Raw genomic sequence first — 18,348 nt, forward strand, 5'->3', positions numbered from 1 at the left:
CACAAGATACACTTACAATTAGTGCACCAACCCAAAAAACCTCCCTCCCCCATTTACACAAAAGGGTTGTTTCTTTGTGTTATTAATATTCTGGTTCCTACATTATATATCAATATAGATCAATACAGTCTGTAAGGGATACAGTCCATAAGCACACATGATTGTGCGTGCTGCTGGTCCACTATTAGTACTAACCTTTAACAGTTAATTTTACTAATTTTCATTAATTACTAGTTTCTATGTACCGTATTTTTCGGAGAATAAGTCGCACCGGAGTATAAGTCGCACCGGAGTATAAGTCGCACCTGCCGAAAATGCATAATAAACAAGGAAAAAAACATATATAAATCGCAATGGAGCCCGGCCAAACTATGAAAAAAACTGCGACTTATAGTCCGAAAAATACGGTAACTGTTTTTATATTGTTTTACTTTCTTTTTTATTAAAGAAAATGTTTTTAATTTATTTATTTTATTTTATAAAAATTTTTTATAAGTACCTTATCTTCACCATAACTGGTTGTCCAAATTAGGCATAATAATGTGTTAATTCCACGACTTTATATATCGGTTGATATCGGTATCGTTTGATATCGGTATCGGTAATTAAAGAGTTGGACAATATCGGAATATCGGTAAAAAGACATTACCGGACATTCCTACCCGCCATGTATGTCGCGGACTCAAAAGTCACCAAAAAGGAATGGACAATGAAGGCGAAGGCAAAAGAGTGAGAAGTGTCCTGACCAGATATCTAGTTCCCTAGATTAATTGTGTCAAATGTTCTTTGTCACATTGTTAACTTTTACATGTCTATTAAAGATTTGATTAATTTATGATGGCTCATGTGTGATTCACTACAATAGGGCCCCACAGCACACTGCATTCCAGTTAATTGAAATACTATAACACTGGATATTGTTCAGATAAGTTACATTTAATTTAAGAACTTGCACACAAAGCAACACTGGAGGTGACTATGACGTGCGCATTTTCTGCGCATGCATACTAGGTTGCGTTGCGCCAGCGGACGGAGGGGATCCTAAACGACCATTGTGTGTGTGAGGACAAGGATAAGGTTAGGTGGGATTTACCCTGGATAACCTTGGCCGGTTTAGTGTAGAAGGGGCCTGAACCTAGTCTTAAAAACAGCGTAAGTTAATTCCAGACGTTTAATAATACATAGGTTAGTGTTTCTAATGCCCACAATTCTCTGTTTGACTCATTTCACCAAATCAAACCTTTTCTAACATTCCACACTACAAATTAATACAAGTAGGATTCTTGTGGATATCGTATCGGGTCAACAATCAAGGCTGTAATATCAGTATTGTATCCGAACAGCCCTACTGCATTTTATACATGAAAACATTTCCTACATTGTGTTGTTTTTGCCCACCTTTCCACGCTGATGTTCTTTGTGAAGCCGTAGTCCATGAAGAAGACTTGCACACTGGCAAGCTGGGAGACGGGACAGATTTTCACCATCTTCTCGCAACCAATTTGGAAGACCTCAAGCACACTTGCCCGACACCAAAGATCTTCTTTGCCCTTTGCAAATATTATAGAGCCTTTAATGAAACAAATATATGTTACTCACCGTAGCTCATACACTAATAAGGCTGAGTGACAAAAAAACCCACACACCACTTTCCACTCTGTCACTGAAGGTGAACATGCTATAGTCTCGAGCGCAGAAGTTATTGATCTTTCTGGAAAGACGGTCACTTTCCCACTTCTCTGCCATGTACTGCACGTAGAAGTGACAAGGATTGACCACGTGTGTCACCACCACCAATTGATTGACTGAAGGGAAGAGGACAAATGGTACAGTGACAACCATAGATCAGGATATGAAAATTGTGTCCATCCGCCTTTGTCTAGGGATGTCCCGATCCGATATTTGGATCAGATCGGCCGCCGATATTCGCAAAAAAATGCGTATCGGCAAGGCATGGGAAAATGCCGATCAGATCCAGTTTAAAAAAAAACTCTGGTCCGTGTTTTCCAACGCACTGATTTAAATAATACATTCCACTTTTCTGCTGTTCCCTAAGCTCCGTTCCGCATTTTCCAGCATACCTTCAGCACATCCACAGGTCTGTGGATTCTAACGCAGTTACTTTTAGCTGCTGGCATTACACGACAGGCTCTTCTCACTCTTTCCTCTCACAGACAGCGAGCGCACCTTCTTACACACGTCACATACTGTCACGTCATTTGTCACATACGTATACGCCCTCTCCCAGCAGAGAGCGAGGTAGCAGCATGGCTAACGTTAGCTGTGATGCTAGCGCAGCCGCTAAGGTGCGCGCCTGCTCAAGCGTCCTCTGCGCACGGCAAATCTATGCCACGCACAAAATCAAATAAAAAAATAAGCGCATAACAATTTTCGACACACGGACACGACAGAGAAAACAGTTTTCGTCATCATTGTTCAAATATTGTAAGGTCTGTCGAGACGCTTATCTCCATTCGGTGCCACACGTCACACCATCGCCGAGGCAAACATTTCCACGTCAACACCGTATGAACACCGATTTTTTTTAGTTGTGATTTCCCTCTCTACATGAAAGTTTAAAAGTAGCATATATTAATGCAGTATGAAGAAGAATGTTTTAATGTAGACATGCAAGCCTTGAAAGAACATTTTGAAAATCAAGACTACATTTCCTGCAAATGGGTGCATTTCTACCCTATATTTTAACTTTAGATTTATTCTCATATCAAACTCTTTTAGTTGTCTTTTTGACACTTACATCCGGCGCCCCCCTCCACACCCTGGATTCTAAATAATGTAAATAATTCAATGTGATTATCTTGTGTGATGACTGTATTATGATGATAGTATATATCTGATAGTATATAGCTGTATCATGAATCAATTGAAGTGGACCCCTGCAAAAACTTATTCGGGTGTTACCATTTAGTGGTCAATTGTACGGAATATGTACTTCACTGTGCAATCTACTAATAAAAGTCTCAATCAATCAAAACACATAGAATCATCATACTGATGTGATTATATGCATCAAGTGTTCATTCAAGGCTAAGGCAAAATATCGAGATATATATCGTGTATCGCAATATTAAAAAAAGGCCATATCGCCCAGCCCTAGTTTCAATGATGCCATTTCTGTTTGTCATGTATAATTTTGTCTATTTTGTGTTTATCCTTGAATAAACAGGTCAGTTTCTTGTTACCAACCATTGTGTATTATTCAAACTCCCCTAATTCAGCTGGCTAGTTGTTATCAAGAGTACTAAAACCCTTTTCAACATGATTCTGACAACTAAGTAGGCTAAATAACTTTAAACTTTAATTCATGCTCGGATAGGCCATTATCGGTCAGTATCGGTATCGGATCGGAAGTGCAAAAACAATATCGGTATCGGATCGGAAGTGCAAAAACCTGGATTAGGACATCCCTACCTTTGTCCTGGCTGCTCAGTACAATATGGCTAAATCGACGTAAAACGTACGCCGCAAATAATATTTTTGTGAAGCGAACCGCCTGTCCAGTAAATTGTAATCTCTAGCCGCACATTTGGCACCGTGTCCATTATAGTTCATGTAATGTTTCGTATTTAAAAAATGTAAGTATATAAAGGTATTATGGCTTATTTTAATTTTCAATTCAACTCAATTTTCAATCAAGAGGAAACAGTGTTGCACAAATTTGTTCAACTTTATACGACCACACATTGTTACCGTTTCTCCCACTGTCAAACACGTTTCCTCTCTTTCGCGCCCTCCGCTTGTCATTGGCCAGCTCGGGCCCAGTGGGCGGGACAACTAGAGAAAAAGTAGTAAAAAGTGACTAAGATGGGTACAGTAGATGGATACAAAGTAAAATGTACACATACTATGTTGTTCCTCCTCTACTAGAAGCTCCTCAATGACAACGTCAGGAGTGGACTGTCTTGAGGCGGAGGAGCTGCGGCAAAAAAGATTGCTACGACACGCAGGACTGGGAGAGGAGCGGCGATAGGACGGTGACCTCCTTCCTGGCGGACTCGTTGGCTTCTGAGGACTTTTTGGTCTGCTCCGACTGCGTTGGCTGCCTGTTAAGACCCCAGCATGCCGGGTGACATCACCATGTTGGTAGGGTGGTGCCACCATAACAGGCAGGCTGAAAGCAAACAAAGAAAAAAAAAAAAAGAAAAAAAAGAGTTCAGCACAAACAATGTATGCGTTGTTAAAATGGTGCGTTTGACCTACGGCTCTGGCTTGCTCTGTTCTATCTTCATTAACAAGGCCACGCTCTGAGCCTGATGAAATGACCTGAAAATAACACTACACCAAACACATAGAAATATTATTTTTATCTTTGTGCATAGAATTATTATAGTTGCATAAATGTCCAACTGTCCTATTGAGACAAACCTCAATCCAGAGCTCATGGTGAGGCACTCGGTATTGAAGGACCGGTGGTCTACAGGGGCCTGCAGAGTCTCCAAAACCTGTCAAGATTTATCGCCTTTTTGAAAAGAATGTTTTACAGACAAAAATGTCTGATTTTGCAACAGCTTTTTCGAAAAGTTGCCATGGTTTGTGATTTTATGAATGGGTTAATAAAATAAATGTATAATGAAAAAACAAGTTGACTTTTTATGCTGAGTTGTGCTTCATTGTATACATTAAACCAGGCCTGGGCAATTATTTTGACTCGGGGGGCCATATTTAGAGAAAATAATGTGTCTGGGGGCCGGTATATCTATTTTTAGGAACGCTAATACAAAACCTAACAATAATGTCTGATTGAATGCTAAAAACGTTATGACAGACCGCCTTAAAAACGGAATGGAATTTTACTTTTTTTATACTGAATGAGACACCCAGAATGTACATGAAAATAAAGAATGTGGGGTTTACAATATTAACTATGCACGATAAAACACTGAATATTGACAACATATGAACGTCACACCCCTTCTCGATCGACATATTTCACAATCAAGCGAAACGCAACAAAAATGCAACGAACACCGCGAAATATGAATGCGAAGGGTAAAAAAACCCCACCTACAATCAGATATATCACTAAGCTTTAGAACTTTGATGTAAAAATCTCCTTCTCTCCCTGACACGTGCATTTCAGGCTGGCCGCTCTGGAAACACTCTGTGGAAACGCTCCCCACCCACACTGCTTGGTGCCTCGTCTGAGCTGCTGTGACTTAGATTACCATCGTAACTAGTATATACTGTATAGTATATACAAAAGTGCAGATTTCAACCATTGAAATACTTTGTATAGTTCAATACTTACGGTCATTTAAAAACATCACTGCATATCATAATGGCAGCTACAGTTGAAAGATCTAAAAACATTATTTGGGAATGTCCGGTGGGCCAGATTGAAAAGCTTAACGGGCCGCATGTGGCCTTAATTTGCCCAGGTCTGCATTAAACCATACCCAATTGTACTTCTATTCTGCAAAGTATGTGAAAACACAGTCTAAACATCACAAAAATGCAACAATTTCGGATGGCCATTTTGAGTAATCCGCTCTGAATGTCTTCGGCAATTTCCATAGATTCGGGATGACGTCATGGTGGTGACGCTTCTACACTCTGACCATATCAGCAGATCAAGTATGAGAGTATGAGGTAAGTATGAGAGTTGTGCCATTGGGGCAATAAAGAGTTGAGATTCCTTGTTTGTCTCCACAAGACTCAAACATGCATTTCGATTGACAGTTTGACGTGTGCCTTTGACTCCGGAACAAATTTGATTAGCAAACATGAGAATGAATTAAAAATGGCGCACCTTGTCCAAGTCACAGTATTCTTTCAAGAAGGGCACGCAGCACACTTTCTTGGCTTTGTGCATGGCGTTCTCCAGGGAAGTGATCTGCTCCTTGACGCTGTACACCTCCGCCTGGCTGCTGGAGAAGCGAGCTTCCAGTTTGTTCAACTGACTAAGCTCTACGTCTCGCCTGTGGACACCAAAAACACCACTACTTATTACATTAGAAATGATTGTGAACATGAATTCCAGCTGTTTTAAACCCCACACTTCCACTTCAATAAGTATACTGTGAACACTGTGTACTTAGTTCCTGAGGATGCACACTTTTAGTCTCGTGCTTGCTTACTGTCGCTTAAGGACCATCCCAATATGAATTGCTTCCTCCTTTCCTTTCCTTATTGTGAACTGCAACCACTCAAGGTAGTCTGTCCTCTACCGCTGCACAGCTAAGATGGCAATGGTCAGCTCGCTCGCAGTCCCGGCTTGAGGTGAAGGCTAATTCGCTTTTAGCGTAACGTTAGCTCATTTTGCGGTGTGTGTGTGTGTGTGTGTGTGTGTTACGGATAGCAAAGCCCTGTCTGTCTGTTATTTCACTTGACCTTTTTCTGTGTTGATTGAGCTGTGTTGAAGCAGCAAAAAAGGACATTATGTTAAATGAAGAGTTTCTGTCTCTGATAGTTGATATAATAATGTAACTGCATCATTAAGCCTACATGAACTACATGGTTTTCAGGGATGAATAGTCTCTCCTATTGCTATTGTACCATTTTTTTCAGCAATATTTACATTAATCATTAGAAATGCAGCAACCTAGTTTTGAATGGCAGGGTCCCTGCTATCACATGTTGATAAAAATATAACATTTACATAATAAAAATCAACTACAGGCTTCCCAAATGCTGTAATAAATTATGCATGATGAGTTGACTTGAAACTGTTTAATGTTGCACTTTTTATATGTAGAAGAAAAGTTTTGTCATTGTATTTAATCTGAGCAACAACTTGAGGCAGTTTAATATTGATTAACGTGGGCAGAATTATTAAAGTGATCCCAATGTTAAAAGGATAAAGCCATTGTTTACAAATTTGGTAAATAACAAAAACATTTTTATATTTTGTTGTTTTCTTACTGTACCGAAAATGAACAAAATCGTGACATCTAAACCGAGGTACGTACCGAACGAAATTTTTGTGTACCGTTACACCCCTATTGAATGCACTGTAATCGTTTGACCAAAGATTTTTAAACTCCATCCATCCATCCATTTGCTACCGCTTATTCCCTTCGGGGTCGCGGGGGGCGCTGGAGCCTATCTCAGCTACAATCGGGCGGAAGGCGGGGTACACCCTGGACAAGTCGCCACCTCATTGCAGGGCCAACACAGATGGACAGACAACATTCACACTCACATTCACACACATAGGGCCAATTTAGTGTTGCCAATCAACCTATCCCCAGGTGCATGTCTATGGAGGTGGGAGGAAGCCGGAGTACCCGGAGGGAACCCACGCAGTCACGGGGAGAACATGCAAACTCCACACAGAAAGATCCCTAATAATTATAATAACTAAAATAAATAGACACAGAAAAGTGAAGTGAAGTGAATTATATTTATATAGCGCTTTTCTCTAGTGACTCAAAGCGCTTTACATTGTGAAACCCAATATCTAAGTTACATTTTTAAACCAGTGTGGGTGGCACTGGGAGCAGGTGGGTAAAGTGTCTTGCCCAAGGACACAACGGCAGTGACTAGGATGGCAGAAGCAGGGATCGAACCTGGAACCCTCAAGTTGCTGGCACGACCACTCTGCCAACCGAGCTAAAAACACAACTATTTTGCATGATTTATGTTGTTTTTATTCTTCACTGGTAGTGTTTTTAGTCTTAGCATTTTATCTGTTTTATTGGCTAAGCTTTAATTGTTTCAAATATTGCTTTGTACTGTAGCACTTTAACATTTATGTACGATCCAATTCACTTTATTTACATTGAACAATTCAAAAAACAAAGTTTCACAAAGTGCTGCACAGTAGTTAAAAACACACATTTAAAAGCAGGATCAAACTAAGGATAGTGGAATAAATATTTAACTTAAAATAATACATACATAAAAGAAAATAAAACAGGAAAATGTTATAAAACGTGATTAAAAAGTAATTGAAGAGGCAGACGTCCAAAAAACCACAGCAGAAAACGCACAAGCCCCTCTGTACATTAACTAGGTTTTTGGGACAACAAGAAAATATTGTTCAGCAGACCTCAAAGACCTTGTGGGGGTGTAGAATCTTAAGAGGTCGGACTAATAATATGGTGCCTTTTTAAATCAAAAGTGCGTGACGAAATAAATCTATTATTTCTGGCGGTAAAACTCGGCAGAAGTAAAACTTGATAACTCTGTAGGTTTAATGTGCACAATTGAATATCTTAGCATACCTGCCAACTTTTGAAATCAGAAAAACCTAGTAGCCAGGGTCCAGGGTGGGGGGTTCAGGCTTCGCCCCCCGACGCAAAATGATTATTAGCATTCAGACAGGTTAAAATGTTGCTAAAACCATCACTTTTCTATCAGTCACAGTGACTTTTCAAAACAAAAATATTACAGCAAAAATCATATGGGTTGATTGACATGTTTATTCTGTAAGCTAACTTCAATAGTTTGAAATTATTTTGACAGTTAATGCCAGTTATCCTGTCAACCTTTCACAAGACTTCAATTTGTTAATTGAAAGTATAAACAGTATAAACACTTTTTACAGTAAACAAATGGTAAAACAGTACTAAACAATTCCATTAAAAAAAAAATTGGTGTCATTATTAACTTTCTGTCCAAGCTTGTATAATCTACTGCCTTGTTCAATTGTAAAAAATATTCTGTGCCTAAAATTCACATTTCTATCACAATTATCATACTGTAAACATGGTAAGCTAACTTCATTAAAATTAATAGTCCTGTCAATAGCATGGAATTACAATTCAAATGTAGTTTTTTTGTAAGCCTTTCAAAATAATTCAAAATATGAAAAATGAATGAAAATTAATTTAAGCCATCAGACACTTGAAAAGTGGCACATCACATCTCTAATGTAATCATTTTAACTTTTCAACAGAAATAGCACTGCAAAAATATTAAGGACATACTTCTGTATTTTGGTAGTTATGCTGTCAACATTTAACAAGATTTCTTCAACTTGGACTTGAAAGCATAAATAGTATAAACACTTTTAACAGTATAACAGTACTAAACAATTCCAATAGATAACATTGGTGTCATTACCTTTTTGTGGCTAAAATCCGAAAAACGTCGAAAGTTTTCCACTTGTATCGCTAGCAACGGCATTAGACTTGTGTTTTTTTGTCCCAACGTGGTCTTTTACATCGCTAATTCCTCCGTGTCCGATCGAAAAATCTTGTCTGCACGAGGTGCAATTCGCGTAGTTTTCACCCTTTTTGGAACGGATAATTATTCCCGGATAGGCTTTTGAATATTCTTCACGGAATGACTGCAGTTTTCTTTTTGGTTTAAGACTCGTATGCGATTTTTCTCCGGCTGATTCCATGATCGTTCGCTCGTTTCGAAACAATGACAACAGGTGCCTCGTGCTTGGCAGCGGTGCTATAAATAGCCTCGCGGAATGGCTCGATAGGAAGTTACGGGAAGCAGGTCGAATGTCATTGTTGTTACGCGATTTCGTGAATAAAACTTAAAAAAAAATAAAAAGATTTTAATGAATGAAAAACCGTATTTTTTAATCACTGCAACCGTAACCCGGAATAGGTTGATGAAAACCGTACTAATTACGGGAAAACCGGAGTAGTTGGCAGGTATGTCTTAGTTGCTCAGACAGTAATGTGTTTATACAAGTTTAAATTGGGGTATGTCGTATATTAGCGGGGAAAGATGTTAATGTCTCTTGTTTTCAAGTTAGCATTTAAGCTAACAAGCTGGTATTAGTCCGTCCGTAAGTTTATCAAAACACAGTTATCAATTACCTTCTTTTGATCATTTTAATTTAAAATGGTAATTCTAAACCTCATGAGATTTACCGCGATTACCATTATTACGGTTTATCGTTACATCCCGAGTGGGAATGCACTCAAAATGCTACATGTAAGTGTGGATATGCGCGATTTGGAACACACGTCTGACTCCATGTTACAAAATGCCATTCGTTGTCGTACCACTTCTGGGTAGCGTACAGAGCCTTGTCGGCAGCCAGGTTGATCTCCATCTCCAGTCGCGCTCGCTCTCGCCTCACCTGCTCAGCAAGGCCTGTAGTCAAAGTCTGCACAGATCAAAACACAAGTGCACCTCAGTGTTTTTACTCAAGTCCTCAACCTGGTGAAAGTGGGTATTCTACCTCGTGTAGGTTCTCCAGCTTGGCCAGACGTTCTGCGGCCATGGCCAACGCTTGCTCCACAGCCCTCTCGATTGCCTCAAGGTCCGCTGGCTGAAAAAAAACATTCACCATTGGCATTAGTCATCAAATATGAAGTGTTAGAAGATCTTATTTGAACATTTGCATACATTTTACCATGTAGCATTCACAGCCAGACATGAATTGTAGACCCTGTCTCCCAAAGCCAAACTTACCTGCTTAACATCGTTGTTGCCATCAACGTTTGGGGAAACCAATGTTCTTCCGCGACTCTTTGACCTACCGGACCTCTGGCTTTAATATACAAAGATCATGTCCCACATAAAAACCTGTACCGTTGAGACAAATCATTGTCTGCATGTTGACAACAGCAGTTCACCTTCTTGTCTTGTTCATTTTAATAGTGTAGATGAGGCCAATAATTCGTGTGTCCTCCTGAAGCCCATACACGCCCTCTTCTGGAAGGCTTGATATCACCTGCAAAGACAGAATTTCATGAGCAAAGTTGTCTACAAGCAATGCTTGGGTTAATGTCATTCTCACCTCACAGTCGGGACACCTCACGATGTTCCTGGATTCAATGGACTGCAGGCAGGATGTGCAAAAGATGTGACCGCATATCAACAAACGTGGAAGATTGCCCTCAACTTCATCTTCTAAATGTGTGGGCAAACAAACATTGGGTCAGAACAACACAGAAGCCACCTGCAGTTAAATCCATGAGGTCATAGATAAAATGCTGGAGGATGCTATAATTGTCAGAATAATTGTATCTAAGTTATCACAAAACTTTGTGTTTCAATGAGTTCCCGGCGAGCAGACAAAAGCTGTCTTTGAATTTACCAATCAAATGTCTTGTAAAACTCCACTGTGTAGGATGGGAAGCGACATGAAGGTGTCGGTTTCTTTGATCTATTGTAATCCACAGAAAGATTTTGTCTTGACCCGAGATCTACAAAGCGGAGAGGAAGCAGGACCTGACCCCCCTCCAGGCACCTTTTCTTTGAACTGTTTTGTAACCAAAGGCGACGGCTGTTTACGACCCCCCTTCCTTTAGAAACAGCTGTTGCCATGTAATCAGGGAAAGTCCAAATAAAAGACGAGGCGTGCGACCTTTCGTCAGAGCGTGGTGGAAGACTGTCCAAAGAGTACAGCCCAGACGTTTCTCGTCAATGAGCTAAATTGAATTCGGTCTCTGTTTAATTCCTTGCTTCTTGTCTGTTTAATAGATGTCATCAGTGTTTGAACCTGACAATAATTTTTTTGTATGGAAGCCTAACCCCTCAATTTATTTGTATACATTGTACAATGACAACATTTTTATCTATCAAAATGAGATTTAAAAATAGTCTAAAAAATATCAATAGAGTCCATCGAATGACCACAACAACAGTCTGCCACAGGTTAATCTGTGACTGTCTTAGCTTGGTAGCATCTAACTCGTTTTATCTGCCTAGCTTCTGGCAATAGAACTCCAACTGTGACTTTTTTTATCACGGTGCCATTTTTTCTTTAAACAAAAAAGAAGGAGATGCAAATGGGGAAGTTCGGAACCTGACGAGAAAGCTAGACGCGGCGATCACATCCGCGAGGCACGTGCTAACTTCGTAGTACTGTTGCTCACTTTTTTTTTTTTTTATAGAAGTGACTACATACATAGCCACTGCAAGATAAATATCACTACACCTTCAAAATAGTTTTCTTTTACATGAAAACAAATGAAATAAAGATAATATATTGTATGAATGGATATATTGTATATAGTTTATTAGTTACGCACTATTGGCCGTAGTACATTTGAAAAACATCTTTAATATCATAAAAAGTTCCTCTGTGCTTTATTTTGAAAAAAACAAACTAAAAAAAACGTGCATATAGATCAGTGGTACCCAACCACCGGGCCGCGGCCCAGTACCAGTCCGTATATTGATTGGTACCGGGCCGCACAAGAAATAAAAAAATAAAATTATTATTTTTTTAATTTTTTTTTATTAAATCAACATAAAAAACACAAGATACACTTACAATTAGTGCACCAACCCAAAAAAACTCCCTCCCCCATTTACACTCATTCACACTCATTTGCACAAAAGGGTTGTTTCTTTCTGTTATTAATATTTCTGGTTCCTATATTATATATCAATATAGATCAATACAGTCTGCAGTAATACAGTCCGTAAGCACACATGATTGTATTTTTTTATGACAAAAAAATAAGTTGTGACACTTTGACAGCCATTCAGAACCTGGAACTGGCAAAAGCGACACGAAAAAAGCTTGGTCCCCCTCACATCCACACCCTGTTTCAATGCAAGGACTATGAGACATTCTTCAACTAAATTGAATATATGAACAGCCCAGCAGTCTGCATCCTAATGACAGCAGACCTTATACAGTAAGTGGTGTTTTATTATGTTTGTTTGCTCTCGTGAAATTTGTAGTGAGCGGAAATCCGTGATGAACGGGGGGAAAAAGCAAGTTTTTTATATTAATGCTTAAAATAATCGAAATACACAAATATTAAGTTATTAATGGGCCCCTTGCTACATTACATATATACTTGCATCATATGTATAAAACCCTAATGGAGATGTTTGGATGTTTTTAGGGGCTTCATGGGCAGAAGTGAACGGCTCCCATAGGCTCCATTGTAAGCAAACGTTTGATTGCATTTATTTAATGTTTAGAAAGCATTACGAAAATAACATCCATCCTCATGTCTCTCTTATGATTCTGAACAACAGGCAAAATTCCAAAAAAAAAGTGCAATTCCCCTTTAAAGACTTGATGATCACCTTGCCTCATTACGTTGATCGCGAGCTACCGGTCGATCTCGGAGGGTGTGTCAGTCGATCACCAGCCAGCCATTAAAAAAATAGTCCTAAAAATGAGCGATCATAAATCTTCACTATGACGTCACTTCCGTCACTTGATTGACATTCACGGCACCCGAGGGTCTTCTGAGATGACGCTGGCTGCTGCCAGCTCATTAAAATTACCGACTGGAAGGCGAGAAACACTTTATTTCAACAGACTCTGGCGCCGTACCTGTCGTCAAAACTCCAAAGACCGACTGCACAGTTGCACAATAAAAGCGCTACTTCATCCTGCCTGCGCTACCAAAATAAGAATCTCAGAAAGCTGGCGTGCACAAGCTAGCAAGCTACGGAGTTTGCCGACAATGTATTTCTTGTAAAGTGTATACAAAGGAGTACGGAAGCTGGATAAATAAAATGCCAAAAACCAACCACTTTCATGTGGTATTGGACAGAAAGGAGAACTTTTTTTCTCCTCCATTCAAAAATGCGGACCTTATCAGCACTACTGTCTGATTCCAATCAATGCAAGTCATCAGAATCAGGTAATACACCAACTTATATTCTTGTCTTCATGAAAGAAAGGAATCTATATGTGTTAAACATGCTTGTATTATATCTAAACACTTTTAACTTATTAACAATATTAACTATATGTGTTAAACGTGCTTGTATTATCTTTAAACACCTTTAACTTATTACCAATATTAACTATAAGTGTTAAACATGCTTGTATTATCTTTAAACACCTTTAACTTGTTAACAATATTAACTGTGTTAAACATTCTTGTATTATCATTAAACACCTTTAATGTATTAACAATATTAACTATATGTGTTAAACATGCTTGCATTATCTTTAAACACCTTTAACTTATTAACAATATTAACTATATGTGTTAAACATGCTTGTATTATCTTTAAACACCTTTAACTTATTACCAATATTAACTATAAGTGTTAAACATGCTTGTATTATCTTTAAACACCTTTAACTTGTTAACAATATTAACTGTGTTAAACATTCTTGTATTATCATTAAACACCTTTAATGTATTAACAATATTAACTATATGTGTTAAACATGCTTGCATTATCACTAAACATCTTTAACTTGTTAACAATATTAACTATATGTGTTAAACATGTTTGCATTATCTTTAAACACCTTAAACTTAACAATATTAACTATATGTGTTAAACATGCTTGTATTATCATTAATCACCTTTAACTTGTTAACAATATTAACTATATGTATTAAACAAACTTGTATTTTCATTAAACACCTTTAATTTATTAACAATATTAACTATAGGTGTTAAACATGCTTGTATTATCATTAAGCACCTTTAACTTGTTAACAAAAACATATATTTCATAAATAAGTAAATATAAATTATATATATGAATGAGGTAGATCCCCACGACTTGATCAATTGAAAAGTAGCTCGATCGCCTGCAGAAAAAGTGTGAGCACCCCTGATTTAATCAATAACATTACACATTGGTTAACCAAAGTTGGATGTGACTGATTGAAAGGTGGTAAAACCAACATTTCCCGACTCTTAGTAAATATACCTTGAATTATGTTGCTTTTAAACATCGCTCAAACAACAAATACGTTGAATGTAACCGTGTTTGAGACAACGTGGAGTTGTAATACCACTTATTGCCGCTAGCTAAACACTGCTACTCGGAGCTAGCGAGCGGCAAAATAAAGACAAAGCTCTTATCGTTACTGTTATATACTTGTTGTACTTATTGTAATTCTGTAAACATCCTACCGGGTAGCGTGAAAGCTTTCCCGCAGAAGTTGCAAATGACGGCGTTGGGTTGGTTGTCGTCTTCCATGTTTGATGAAGGCGAAGTGCACCTGTTGATGGACTTTTGAAGACAAAATGGCGCCATTCGTCACATGACCCACATTCATTCAAGTAGGTCCTATTTTTTTTTTTCAATTATAACTCGTGAGTCGTGTTATACAATATTAATTCATATTAATATCGCTAAACACAGCTTCAACCTGCTGTTTTACTTTAACTAAAGTTCAATTGTGCCCAGATAATTTAGTTTGGACATGTTTACTTCAAATACACCTGGGAAAAATGAACACCAGCCACACAATCAATGGTTATTGTTAGTATTGTGGTTTAAGTTTACAGTGGGGCAGAACAACATACTCTTACTGGTTTGTAATGTGACGGTCCACTATTAAATTAGACTTAGACTTAGACTTGGACTTCCTTTTTATTGTCATTCAAATTTGAACTTTACAGTACAGATAAGAACAAAATTGTGTTGCATTAGCTCATGGTAGTGCAGGATAAAAAAAGCAATAAGGTGCAGATATAAATAAATAGATTACTGTACAGATACATATGTATCCAGGTTTATGGATGTATATTATATTGTCTTTATATTCCAGTGAGTTAATCCATTTTGGGGGGAGTTGAGGGGATAATTATGATGCGTTCAAGAGTCTTACGGCCTGATGTGGTAAAATGCAGCTGCACACTGCTGTCGCTTAAAGAAATGTATAATACACCTGATTTTCAGGTGTATCCATCCATCCATCCATCCATTTTCTTCCGCTTACCCGAGGTCGGGTCGCGGGGGGCAGCAGCCTAAGCAGAGAAGCCCAGACTTCCCTCTCCCCAGCCATTTTGTCCAGCTCCTCCCGGGGGATCCCGAGGCGTTCCCAGGGCAGCCGGGAGACATAGTATTCCCAACGTGTCCTGGGTCTTCCCCGTGGCCTCCTGCCGGTCGGACGTGTGGCATCCTGAGCAGATGCCCGAACCACCTCATCTGGCTCCTCTCAATGTGGAGGAGCAGCGGCTTTACTCTGAGCTCCTCCCGGATGACAGAGCTCCTCACCCTATCTCTAAAGGAGGAAACTCATTTCGGCCGCTTGTCCTTTCTGTCATAACCCAAAGCTCATGACCATAGGTGAGGATGAGAACGTAGATCGACCGGTAAATTGAGAGCTTTGCCTTCCGGCTCAGCTCCTTCTTCACCACAACGGATCGATACAGCGTCCGCATTACTGAAGACGCCGCACCGATCCGCCTGTCGATCTCACGATCCACTCTTCCCTCACTCGTGAACAAGACTCCGAGGTACTTCAACTCTTCCACTTGTGGCAAGATCTCCTCCCCAACCCGGAGATGGCACTCCACCCTTTTCCGGGCGAGGACCATGGACTCGGACTTGGAGGTGCTGATTCCCATCCCAGTCGCTTTGAGCTGAAGATCTTGGCCAGATGAAGCCATCAGGACCACATCATCTGCAAAAAGTCCTGTAATAACAGTGCAAATTGAACGGTGGCGAGTCCTTTTTCACGGGATTATCCCTCGGAAAGCTCTACAGTTCTCATATGTTTTACACAACAAAATAGAGTTGCATATTATAAAACAAAAGGTGTTGCATTTGGGTGTGATTGTATAGTATTGTTTAAACTATGGCTTCCCAGTAATTATTGTCATACTCACATTTTGTAGTTGGTCTCACATAAGTACTGACATTGTTGCAATGAAATCCTCAGTAAGCTTTATATTTACTAAATAAACAAAACAAAAAAACACTGTCGCATTTTTCTTACAGGATTTCGGTATTTCCATTACAGCCTCATCAACCCAAAGATATACAACAGTTATTTTTTTCCAGTAATAAATAGTTGAGTATGACCTTTTTCCAATAAGTTCAAGACGATTATCATAATTCTTCCTCATTGTGTTAGGCATCAAAGAAATCTGCGTTCAAAGAACTCCAGCTTATTAGTGATTCCCAGAGCCCAAAAAAAGTCTGTATAGAACGTTTTCTATTCGGGCTCCAGTACTATGGAATGCCCTCCCGGTAACAGTTAGAGATGCTACCTCAGTAGAAGCATTTAAGTCCCATCTTAAAACTCATTTGTATACTCTAGCCTTTAAATAGACCCCCTTTTTAGACCAGTTGATCTGCCGTTTCTTTTCTTTTCTTTCTCCTCTGCCCCCCTCTCCATTGTGGAGGTGGAGACACACAGGTCCGGTGGCCATGGAGGAAGTGCTGGCTGTCCAGAGTCAGGAGCCGGGGTGGACCGCTCGCCTGTGCATTGATTGGAGACATCTCTGCGCTGCTGACCCGTCTCCACTCGGGATGGTCTCCTGCTGGCCCCACTATGGACTGGATTCTCACTATTATGTTAGATCCACTGTGGACTGGACTTTCACTAATATGTCAGATCCACTATGGACTGGACTTTCACAATATTATGTCAGACCCACTCGACATCCATTGCTTTCGGTCTCCCCTGGGGTGGGGGGATTACCCACATATGCGGTCCTCTCCAGGGTTTCTCATAGTCATTCACATCGACATCCCACTGGGGTGAGTTTTCCTTGCCCTTATGTGGGCTCTGTACCGAGGATGTCGTTGTGGCTTGTGCAGCCCTTTGAGACACTTGTGATTTAGGGCTATATAAATAAACATTGATTGATTGATTGATCATGTTAGTACATTGTTTGAGTTATTTGCTTAATCCATTCCAGAAATTAATTCCACATAGTGATATGCTAAAGGTCTTAAGTGTCGTACGTGCATGGAAATGTTTTCAATTAGTTTTCTCTCCAAGGATTTTATTGAGAAGAATTGTTGTAAAATCTTAGGTATAGTAGGTTATAGTTTGCGTTGCACTTCATTTTAGCTGTTTGTAAAATGCACCAAAATCACTGAGTTTCAATGTTTTGGATTCAATAAAAAAAGGGTTTGAATGTTTTCTGTATCCGACAATATGTATTATTCTAACTGATCTTTTTTGTAACACTGTTAGTGAATGTAATCTTATTTCTCCCATATTTCCACACAATAACTCAGATATGGTAATACTGGCGTGCAATAGTGATTTGTTTCTCCAGTGCTTATTTTGTTTAATCCATTGTGGAAATATTTATTGCCACCGTGTGTTGTATATTTTTATATATTTCCAGTTCATTTCATCATCTCTTATTACATCCAAACATTTTATTTATTTCCCACTTTCAGTGCTTAGTACGGTTATTCTTATCTTAGTTCGACTTTCTCTTCCACTGTTACTGAATACAGTGGCATTAAATAAAATATTGTAACAGAGTGCAAATCTTTCAGAAAGCTGAGAGTTCTGCGCTTTTCCTGCAGAAATTAATACATGCCGTGTATAAAGAGAGTATGGACAGCTCGGCTACTAAGCAATCTACTCAATGATTGGTCAAAACTGACTACAGGGCGCCATTACTGCTACTAACTTTGAGCTGATGTTATGTGTTTGCGGCGCTTCTTCGTTAATTTTTCGATGTGTATAAATGCCCTGTTGTGCAGCATGGGGCTGCTCCACCCACTAGAATTGTGGAAAACTTTTACAACGCTTTTCCCCACAACCCAGAAAGAAG

At 39.2% G+C, this 18,348-nt stretch overlaps 2 protein-coding genes across 4 annotated transcripts in view; both read right to left on the reverse strand.

Moving 5' to 3' along the window:
* The window catches only part of rnf17 (ring finger protein 17), a 38,902-nt gene extending 24,027 nt beyond the window's left edge, over positions 1–14,875 (reverse strand). Inside the window, exons 1-13 of the mRNA XM_061969093.2 lie at positions 14,731–14,875; positions 10,673–10,785; positions 10,509–10,606; positions 10,345–10,408; positions 10,112–10,201; positions 9,933–10,036; positions 5,771–5,939; positions 4,387–4,463; positions 4,222–4,296; positions 3,867–4,132; positions 3,712–3,795; positions 1,647–1,805; positions 1,399–1,570 (exon numbers count right to left, since the gene is read on the reverse strand). Coding sequence (XP_061825077.2) covers positions 1,399–1,570; positions 1,647–1,805; positions 3,712–3,795; positions 3,867–4,132; positions 4,222–4,296; positions 4,387–4,463; positions 5,771–5,939; positions 9,933–10,036; positions 10,112–10,201; positions 10,345–10,408; positions 10,509–10,606; positions 10,673–10,785; positions 14,731–14,854 — 1,595 coding nt within the window. The 5' untranslated portion in view covers positions 14,855–14,875. The remainder of the gene's footprint in view (positions 1–1,398; positions 1,571–1,646; positions 1,806–3,711; positions 3,796–3,866; positions 4,133–4,221; positions 4,297–4,386; positions 4,464–5,770; positions 5,940–9,932; positions 10,037–10,111; positions 10,202–10,344; positions 10,409–10,508; positions 10,607–10,672; positions 10,786–14,730) is intronic.
* The window catches only part of LOC133611214 (uncharacterized), a 261,184-nt gene that overhangs the window by 72,017 nt on the left and 170,819 nt on the right, over positions 1–18,348 (reverse strand). The window lies entirely within an intron of this gene.

Source organism: Nerophis lumbriciformis, linkage group LG08, assembly GCF_033978685.3.
Source record: "Nerophis lumbriciformis linkage group LG08, RoL_Nlum_v2.1, whole genome shotgun sequence".
Lineage (NCBI taxonomy): Eukaryota > Metazoa > Chordata > Actinopteri > Syngnathiformes > Syngnathidae > Nerophis > Nerophis lumbriciformis.